Source organism: Poecilia reticulata, linkage group LG2 (genome assembly GCF_000633615.1).
Source record: "Poecilia reticulata strain Guanapo linkage group LG2, Guppy_female_1.0+MT, whole genome shotgun sequence".
Taxonomy (NCBI): domain Eukaryota; kingdom Metazoa; phylum Chordata; class Actinopteri; order Cyprinodontiformes; family Poeciliidae; genus Poecilia; species Poecilia reticulata.
The window spans coordinates 14909891-14920627 of NC_024332.1; the positions used below are offsets into that span (position 1 = coordinate 14909891).

A 10737-nucleotide genomic window follows, 5' to 3' on the forward strand; every position below is an offset into this window, starting at 1 on the left:
AAAAAAAATAACCTCAGTTTTGACAAACAGACATTGTGGTTTGATTTGAAATACCCAACAATGGCACCTAAGTCCTGTGACAACGTAGAAATAAAATAATAATTCAGCCAAGTGACTTTTTTCTTTTTTTTACCTAGAACTTTTCAACGTTAAATCATCTYTGTTTACTGTAAATTTTTCTCAAATTAGTTTCAAGGCATTAGAAAAAGGTTTTGGACATGTGAAAGCACTAGTAGTAACTTTAATCATCAGATTAGCATGTGATATAGCTTTTACATCCTGTTTTGCTTTACAGTGTGGCGTAATGGATCAATGTAAAGACGAGACATATTCATTAAGTTTACTGTTCTTTTTGGMTCTATGGGAATGAGGTGAACTTTATATATRCGAGGTTTGATAATTCACACAGAGTGTCAAAATCAGTATCATGATATGTACKTTGTGTTCAGGGCTTATTTTTACTGAACGATATTTGAGTTACTCTAAAAAGTGTACTCTTGAAGGAAAAATAAAAATAATTGCCACCTCCCTTTGTGATTCACACATCCAGTGCTGGTGCTAAATAAGACCTTGTGGCATGATTATGTGTTATTTTTACTTACAGACTTACATTGTGTGAAACTCGGTGCCAGACTTGTTTATACCTATTTGCCATATAAATATGAAATGCATCATTTTTATTGTGATCAATGTAATGATCTGAACATAAATCTCATTTGTTGTGCAGTGTCCGCTAAAGACAAGGTTACAAAATGTCACTTTTCATGTAGTTTGTTTTAACACAGACACGTTATAACATTGTACCTGCCCAAAATTTCAAAGTGCTGTTACTCTGATATACATCACTCTTTTGTAAACAACTACGTCTTAATAAACTGCTCAAAAATAGTCCATTGTATTTTTTTTTATTTATATTTATGTATTCATTCCATGGCATTACCACAGATTACCACAGATATAATTATTTTTGATTAACTTGCAATATTAGTCTACACTGAAAGAAAAAAACATCTCCAACACTCACTGTTAAAATGACTTTGCAAACCTGGTAAAGAAGGCTGGTTATGTTCTGGGTACGACTGGGGAATCTCTGGAGATTGTGGTGTGTAGAAAGATTCATCATGAAATCAATTAAATCATTCACAACTCGAGAATCCTCTTCATAAGACTGTCAACAACAGAGYGTCCTCTTCAGAGCCAAGATATATAGTGAGCTTTTCCATTATCTGCTCTGTTCCTCACTGGGCGGGRCGTGAGCAGCAGCAGCTATGGCGAATATTCGACCACAGCTGCAAGGCACACTCAACAATGAGAACCTTGACGTTCTGGTTCTGATAAACCCAAATATTTCATTTTGTCTAACAGAAATTAAGTAATTTGACTCCACTGCGCCCCCTAGGTTATTCCATYAGCTATATCTCCTCACTGCATCAGTCGATCTCCACCAGATTTTTGGTGCGTCGAACGCATCGGTACATATCGCCTGGTGGACGGGTGCGGGAACTGCGCGAGAGCGGCGGGCGGCGTCGCCGGAGCTCCCGTGGTTTTAAATACTTTCACATAAGCAGCACTAGTAAGAGGAATTTACTTTTCAAAAGTGTTGATAATTGTTTTTATTATTATTATTTTGTCGGCTCTCCATACAGAAAGACGTGAGTTAAAAATATAAAATGCATCAATTACAAGAAATGTATCTATGTGAAGACTTCGATTGATTTAAATTACAGAGGCGATTCCGGTTTCACTGTCGATAAAGGGTGCGGATCAGTGACGCTACAAAAATAGTAGCATCGTAAATGCAGTTCGGTGATTTAAACCACCTTTCAGTGACAGCTGGTTTGACCAATGGGTAGTTCCCAAAAGYCATTGTTTTGATTCATCACAGCCAATAGGAGTGAAGAGAATTCCAAGGTAGGTGGGACTATTACATCCCGGTGCCAAGTAGTATCATTGTGAGCTTCAGCAACAGATGGCGACSGCAGGAGCGTTTAGCCGCGGTTCAAATCTGTCAGGGTGGAGGTTCTGATGGCAGAGTCCCGACCTACTTCCTGACTTTTGGTTTCTAATGTTGGATTTGGAAAATAACCAAGACATCCGATTTTTACATAKTATTTTCTCTTTATAGTTGTTTTTAAAATTTAGTTTGAGTTCAGATTTTTGCTGGAGGCCTCAAAAGCCTCGGGCTAGATTTGGCGATCCAAGGAGCCCGGCGTAAGGAGACGTCTGCAGTATTGCTCGCAAAGTTTCCTAAAATGTGTTTGACCATTTGTGGGTTTTTTAGGTGTTACGGTTTCGCTTTATAAAGTTGGTTGTGTTCGCGTCACAGCAAAAGGTGGAATTAATGCGGAATAAATTWAAGTTAAGGAGACAAGCTAACTGTTTAGCTACATAACGAACTGGATGAATGAATGAAGCAGCTCGCAACTACCTGGATTTAAAAGGAGAAACTGAGTTCATTATCACTACAAGTTTATGTCACGTATTCCTACAAGACGGCACTGATTTTCTCTACTCAGGAGAACATTTATGGGCAAGTGTTCCTCGACTGTTTCACCGGTTTTCCCACCAATGAACAGGAATGCTTTGCTTGGGAGTGGATGGGCAGCGGCAGTTTAGCACGCGAAGATAGCGCTGTGTCGGTGCTACATCTCCTAATGTTTATTAGGAAGGGCGAGGTCAGCTTTAGCTAGCTACAGATATATATGCACTTCTCGGACTTGTCAGCGATAAGTGTGAAGCTTACGCCCAGAGTTTGGAATGGGGAACACGGTGTCATGCTGCGTCTCTCCGGAGTCGAGTCCCAAACTCCCTTCGAGACAACCCGCGGAGCGGCTGGAGGAGTTCACCAGCACCGAAGTGAGCGACGACAACACCGGGCCCTATCTGCAGCACATAAGCGACAGGGAGGTCCCTGATGGTAGGTGCTTACCCCGATTATTACTCACAAACTTGTGACATCTTGTGATAATTTGTAATTCCCAGCGTTTTTTTTTTTTTCTTTTCTTACCCAACTAAGAAGTGACTTAAATGGAAGAAAAATATTCATACGAACACCAAGATGTTCCACCATAACAGTGAGAGCATTCAGATAGAGATTACTGGCCAAGTTGCTCTAAGTGTTTTTTTTTTTTTTTGCCAACCCACTAGCAAGATGAAAGCATTTTTGGCAGCGTTTAGATACCCACTGCATCATATTGATCCCACTGGCGTCAAATTATAGTTACACATTAAAAACTAATTCTTAGATTTTATTAAAGAAAATGCAGTGCTTTGTAAGAAAAAAAGAAAAAGTATTTATATTCCTTACAGTTTTCCACATTTTGTCACATTACAACTACAACTATCATCTTTTATATGAAGTACTTTTATATGATACACCAACAGAAAGTAGTGCATGATGTAAATTGTAAATGTAAATTGAAAGAAATTTGATATAGCATCATAAAGAAAAAACCCAACAACCAAGGAACAAATTGGACAGGTCAGCRATATGGTTGTGGAGAAGTTATAAAATAATATCCCAAGCTTTGAACATCACACACTTAAAAAATGGAAAAAAGTGTGGCACAATTACAAAACTTCCAGGACAGTTTGACACAAACCAAGAGGCGTGGCGAGGAGGACGTTAATCAGAGAAGCGGTCGAACTTCCTGTGGTAGCTTCGGAGGAGCTGCAGAGATCTGAAGCTTAGGTTGGAGCAATGGCTCTGGACTTCATCGATCTGGCCCGAATGAAAGAATGAAACAAGTCTGGGACAGGGAGCCATGAGAAATCCTGTTTGCTACAGGCCATGTGGAAAAATGTGCTCTGGTCCAAGGAGATTCAAATTCCCACATTTGCCCATCACTGAAAGACGGTTGTGTCGGCATCAAGCTTTTGGTGGTATAACCATTTTCTGCAGTGAATGGAAAGTTTGTGAGAGTTGATAGGAGGATGAACGGATGGACCTGCATACAGGAGAATCCTAGAAGAAAACAGAAGACTTGAGACTGGGGCAGATGTCCACCGTCCAGCAGGACAGCTGTGCTAAGTATACAAGCAGAGCTGTAGTGGAATAGTTTGGATCAAAGCTGATTTGTGTTTTTAGGACGGCCTAGCCAAAGTTCAAACCTAAATTCCACTGAGAATCCATGACAGAACTTGAAAGTTTATCTCAGCAGAGTCTCTCTGTCCAATCAGGCTGAGCTTTAGCTAATTTTGCAAGGATCTGGCAAAAACTAGTAGATAAATAAAACTAAAATCGTCACAAGGTGATTCTGCAATGTATTCTCTGACTCACTGTACTAACTCACACTTTYTTATTTTTTTGTCTCTACGGTGTTGCACTACTTTACTGGTCCAACGTGTAGAAAACACAATAAAATACATCGATGTTTGCAGTTTAACGTGACAAAATAGGAAGTTTAAGGTCTTGTAAGGCGCCGTATAACTTGTGACATGCATCAATATGTAACCTCCAGCTTCAACACATTAACATTTTATACTACTATTTTTGTAAACTATTGCAAATAAGTCTTTCAGTATCTACATAAAAGAAAACATCTTAAATCTTGTATGTTTGTTGCTCTATATCTGCTGTTAGTGTCGAAAATGCAAAAATCGATGTTGAAAAGTTCCAGCCAAGGTTTTTTGTTTTTTCCCCCCCCCCATTGTCCTGCAGACCCCCGATCAGTTAAGGCATCTCAAATATTTGTCTGTAGTTGCCGTCCGAGCTCACTTTCGCGGCATCAGCACTTGTCTCCCCTCTTTGCCCTGATTTCCAGACACGCAAAGTATCCGTGGCATTCGTGTTAACCGTGTGGACGGTCCGGAGACACCAGCTGTCGGTCAGACGAGGGTCAAAATCCGTCCAGCGGTCCTTCATGCATTCCTCCCAGTCCTCGCTTCACAAACACCCCCCCTCCCATATCCTAATCCCCTCTCTTTTATGTAACGTGCCTTCTGCAGGGATTTGGAGAAAGAAGACCGTCCTGTCATGCTCATAGAGGGATTTTTTTTTTTTTAGTGTATTTATTTATTTTTTATGTTGTTATTTTGGGATTTAGCCATGATTCATAGAAGCAGATAGCTGAGTCAAGAGGATATTGTTTTGCAGAGTGTCTGTTTATTCATGGCCCTAGCTGTGCGCGTTGCGCCGGGCTCATCTCTGCCCACAAACGAGAAGCAAACAGACACTCCCAGTGACACGCTTAATGTTTTCACAGAGCTGGCCTTGGAATCTAATCCATCGGACCACGCCCGAGCGAGCACCATCTTCCTCAGCAAGTCCCAGACAGACGGTCAGTGGTCCTGGCATATCACACCGATGCATATTTATACACACACACACAGAAAAGCTGCATTAAATCTCATTTTATGTGAGCAGTCAGCAAATATGTCTGAAACAGTCTTCACTGGGATCTTATTTCTGATCCTTTTTTTAAAAAATGTGTACTTTGAAGTCGCCCCGCTCTTCTGCATCAAATTTAAGTTCTTTGAAATGAAGAATGCATATATGTTCATGGATTAGTAATGTAGCTTTTTTTTTTTTTTTTCAAGTAAACGGTGTGAGTTTAACTGTTTGGTTCTGTTTCCTGTTTTAAACGCTTCTTTTTATTTTTTATCTTCGCAGTGCGCGACAAGAGAAAAAGCAACCACATAAACCATATCAATCGTGTAAGTGTTTTATTTTCTGCTCCGGTTCTTAGAAGAGGTGCTGAAGTTTCCGAGTCGGCCTCAGCTACATGTAGTTTGGATCGAGTATGATTCTGACTCTCTTAAGTTTCGGTTTATAACTGAGTAATCATTTTGATCAGACAATTTTTTTTTCATAATTTATAATGAGCCTCACGAATGACGCTGCAGACTGTGGTGGGATTAAAAATACATTTAAAAGATGAAACCCACAAGGTCTGTTCAGTCTGCACTGTACGCCATCTACTTGTTTTGTAAAGAGAAACGGGTCTGGATGCCAAATAAGATTGACCGTAAGCCGGACGACATAATTTTAAGCTTTAATGAATAAATGAATGTTGTTTTATTTTGTGTTTGCGTGAACTTGGACTCCTGTCTCCAGGTTTCTCCCGGTCCGCCGTTGAAGAAGTACAGCTCCTGTTCCACCATCTTCATAGACGACAGCACCGTGAGCCAGCCAAACCTCAAAAGCACAATTAAATGGTGAGACTTCTCACACACACACACACACACACACACACACACACACACACACACACACACACACACACACACTCATTGACGCGCTGCTGGGAAAACCCTTATTTCTCATGAGAACATCGTGTTACATCACGCTGCTGTAATCCTGACAGATGTTTGACTYAAACAGATGTCATCTTACCTCATTTCACCTCATGTCGATGTTGTGACATTGTTTCCGTGATAACAAAGTTTAATCCTGTTGACTTAAAACATTTTGTCAGTYTAAGTACAGTAAATAGTGCAATTAACAAAACAAATGTGCCTTTGTTGTCTTGTCCACAGTGTCACTTTAGCAATATACTACCACATCAAAAACAGGTCAGTTTGAAGCTCGACTTGTGTCTTTAATTTACAGGTGAGTCGGTTGTCATGGTGACGGATGTTCTGCTTGATTTTTCAGGGACTCTGACAGGTCACTGGACATCTTTGATGAGAAGTTGCACCCTTTATCAGTAAGTGTCTGGATATTCCTAAGCAACCCGTTAACTTTCAGTCCTTTGACTCTTCGCTTGTGGCCTGCAGACGGGATCCGAATGCCAGTTCTCTCATTTGTTTTGCTTTTGTCACCTTTAAACTTTTAGGGATTAGAAACGCCCGACGAAATGCTTTGGTTTTGCAATCCGAAACTCAGCTTTGTGTTGCAGCGGGTCCCACCCACCCAGTCGCCTGGCCTTTTTAGTTCAAATGGATGTGAAACGCAGTGAGAGGAAAGTCCTTCTGTTATGCAAATACCATATTACTTAAACACCGTGAAGCAATTCTGCATAGTATTGCTTCTTAACTAAATGATGGATGCATCTGGATTGCTGACAGTTTGAAACTGGTTTTCATTGAAAYTTGCAGGAAGCCCTGATTAGACAAAAATATTTTTTTTCTTTCTTTCGGTGGTGGAACTAACTAACTCTGGTCTTTTTTTTAAAAAAAAGTTGAAAATCTGACTTTGTTTCCATGTTGCAMATCCAACAGCAAACAGATCAGCGTTTCCAGGTTGAAAGCACAGAGAGTTTCATTGACCAACAGCATGGAGGAAGACGTGTATTTCCTCAGTGCTTCCTGACGTGAGAGAGGCGTCGCCTTAAATCAAGACGGGCCGGTCAGAGTTTCAGTATAATAGACTCACTGCAACTTAATATCACAGGAACCTGCTCCACTCTGTCCTKCTGGTTGGCAAAAAAAGAGGAGAAATCTTTACACAAATTAACTTTGTAATTTGTAAGAAGACAGTCTTACATTTTGTTTTACTGTTTTTAAGAAAAGGGACTTCATTGTTTTGGGAAAGTGTCGTTTTTACTTGATTTGCTTGAGGGGAAAAAAACACAATCGACCTCATAAAACATCCTAGACGTACTGAAAGTTTACCACTTTTTTTTCTGTCTGGTTGAGTTGGGCAGTATTGAGTATTTTGAAGGTTTTGATTAAAGTTAATATAATGGSAAATAGCAAAGCATTACCTTAAATGTGTATCATTTAAGTGGTACTTGCCATTTAAGTCGTGTCATGTACCTCGCTGATGAAGGAACTGGGTGTTTCTTGGTTTTTCCTTTATTTCTGACCGGCGGCGTATTTGTGGTTTTAAACGGTGCTTCAAGCTTCAAACAGAAATGCGTACACTGCCGCCCTCCAGCTGTTTTCACTACCAACCTCTCTCCGGACCAGAACCACGATCACATCCTGCTTCCTCCCTTCAGTCATGTGCGAACCTTTCCGCCYCACACAGAAAGAGCCGGTCCCAGACGACTACGCGTACGTCGACCCAGAACACAAACTCATCTATCGCTTCGTCAGGACGCTCTTCAGCGCCGCACAGCTCACCGCTGAATGTGCCATCGTCACACTCGTAAGTCGCTAGCGTGCACAGTGGCAAATTTGTGCTGCTTTATCGTTTTTTGGGCACATTAGTTTTCAGCTGCAGCTCCTTATTTAGCCACCAGAGGGCAGTAAAGTCCAGCAACAAGACGTCCRGCTCTTCACAYAGAAAAGTGCTGGATGGACCTGTAAAAAAAAAAATTAATGGCAGGACAAAATATTTTTTGGTTATTTTAAGTAATGATTTTTGCTAAATAAAGTGTTGCTTGTGTTCAGTGWATAATAAAAGACAGAAGGGGATACTAAACTTTTGTCAGTTTTTCCAAATAATACTTCTTGATGTTGTTTTTTTCGTGCAGGTCTACTTGGAACGTTTGCTGACGTACGCGGAGCTGGACATTTGTCCGGCCAACTGGAAGCGGWTTGTCCTGGGAGCCATCCTGCTGGCCTCCAAAGTCTGGGACGACCAGGCGGTGTGGAACGTCGACTACTGCCAGATCCTCAAAGACATCACCGTGGAGGACATGTAAGTGGCCTGCTGCAATGGATGCAATTTTATCCCACATTCAGCCTGAACGGAAGGGGAATTTAAGGAAAGGAAGCAACTCTTCCTGTTGGAAGAGGAGTTCCTGAATAACCCAAAATCGATCTGAATCTAAAGTGTGTTCTTGTTTCTAGAGTATTAGGGGATGTTGGGCTACTGCAAAATGAAACATGCTAGAGTTGTTTAAGTCTGTTGAGGTGGAAGAGCAAACTGAGACGAGATCGTTTTTTGGTTTTTTTATTGATAAATTATATAAAGTTTTCATACAACGTCTTTAATTGTCTTTGTAACTCTGAGCTCCACTAAAGAGTGTTGGATCAGTTTCATGTCAGGAGGCTTTTAGTTCCCATTGCGGCCGTCCAGGACTCGACTCCCAACACCAGGACCTTTACTGCAGTTTCTTACCAATTTGTGATTTATTAATTTATTTTAAACAGCCAWGTCATGACAAACATACGGAGTTAATGACTAAAATGTGGATAAATGATTCTTATCAAAATGTTTCTCTGGAAATTTTTTCTTTGGTTTTGTTTTTCTGTTTCTCCATATAAAACTGGAACTATCATAGATCTCACTCTTTCCTTCTTCCTTTGTTTTGTTCTTTTTTTTTCAGTTTCCTCTCTGCCTTCACTTTGCAAACATTTCGGCCACAGATCCATAGCAAACATTAGTATCTTACATTGAAAGCTCATATCGCAGTGAACTTTTTTGTGAGACACGTAGACAAAACGAGTCTTTTGTTGAAGGAAAAGGTAGAAGAAATGAGTCATCCTCATAATCGTGCTTTAAAAAAAAAACCTCCAGCAGCTGAAAATAGAACAACCTTCTGACAAAAAACACAAACCGATTCAGTTTTTGACCCAAAACATTCAGTTAAATCGGCGTCGGGTTTCCGTTCAGTTTGTTCCTCAACGCCGCAGTTCCTCTTGTTTTTGTTTTGTTTTGTTTTTTTTGCTTTCACAGAAAGCCACAAACATGCTTGCCCCTCTAATAAAAGCAATCTAATAAGATGCACTTAAAGCTGGCAGGAAAAAAAAAAGTGCTGGAATAAATGGAAGCTGCAGCATCTCTGCCGTCTGGCTGCGAGCCGCTGAAGAGGCCAGGGGGGCTGCACTCGGAGCGCCACGGCTTTATTTCCTGCAATTGCTTTTCCCCGTCTCTGTGTGTAAAAGAGGTTGAGAGTGCTGGCTTGTTTTTTATGATTTGGTCAGAAGCGCTCTCTCTCTCTCTCTCTGCCCACATGTGTGTGTTTGCTGCCCGCGTCCTCTCCTCTCTCCGTTCCCCCTCGCGTCCGTCTGACCCACACGCTCTCTGCTCTGTTTTCATTGCTGCCACTGAAGTGTCTTTGTGAGCTGGTCGGAGTCTGGGCCGAGGGATGGGAAGAATAGGAGAGAGGGAAACAGAGAAAAATGGAAGGGAGGGTCTCAAGTGCTCTCACTGCTTCTACATAATGGCCCCGGCTCTCGTCCGCTCCATTAGTTGCCCCGGGAAACCAGACATCACACACACACACACACACATACACACACTTGTACGTATGTACTCTTGCCACCTTTTGCTGACCAACAAAGCCTCCTGGATGTTGTCTCCTTGGAGACCACCTCCCTGACTGTGATGATGAGGAGCCATGTCTGTCTGGATGAAAACAAATATCAAATCTATAACTGAACTCACTCCACCAAAGTAGTTCTTGTGTTTTTCTGCAAATCATTAACCCCTCTGGTTGACCCTCGGGCATCTCCTTCCCCTCCAGGAACGAAATGGAGCGCCAGTTCCTGGAGCTTCTCCAGTTTAACATCAACGTGCCAGCCAGTGTTTACGCCAAGTATTACTTTGACCTGCGGCAGCTGGCCGACGACAACAACCTCAACTTCCCGCTGGAGCCCCTCGACAACCAGCGCGCTCAGAAACTAGAGGTGGGTCGACCTCTGAACTCCGTTTTAAAAAAGCGCATTTGTGGTGTTTGTTAATGTCTCATGAATGATGTAGTTGAGCTGCATCTGTAGAGAGTGTAAAAAGAACAAAAAACGAGAGATGAGATGCTTTAATGTAAAAGAGAATCTTGCTCTTCTCCAAGGCTGTCACGCTTCCTGTTGAAACATCTGTGGAGAAAACATTCACATCTGCAACAATTTTTAACGATTTGAAGATTTATATATATTTTTAACATTAAAAATGTGTCAAATTACTTA

General features: G+C 41.3%; 1 protein-coding gene across 1 annotated transcript in view; it reads left to right on the plus strand.

Moving 5' to 3' along the window:
- The first annotated feature begins 1708 nt into the window (after positions 1–1708).
- The window catches only part of ccnyl1 (cyclin Y-like 1), a 12548-nt gene continuing 3519 nt past the window's right edge, over positions 1709–10737 (plus strand). Inside the window, exons 1-9 of the mRNA XM_008432756.2 lie at positions 1709–2917; positions 5205–5279; positions 5612–5655; positions 6056–6156; positions 6478–6513; positions 6596–6647; positions 7913–8032; positions 8361–8527; positions 10299–10461. Coding sequence (XP_008430978.1) covers positions 2758–2917; positions 5205–5279; positions 5612–5655; positions 6056–6156; positions 6478–6513; positions 6596–6647; positions 7913–8032; positions 8361–8527; positions 10299–10461 — 918 coding nt within the window. The 5' untranslated portion in view covers positions 1709–2757. The remainder of the gene's footprint in view (positions 2918–5204; positions 5280–5611; positions 5656–6055; positions 6157–6477; positions 6514–6595; positions 6648–7912; positions 8033–8360; positions 8528–10298; positions 10462–10737) is intronic.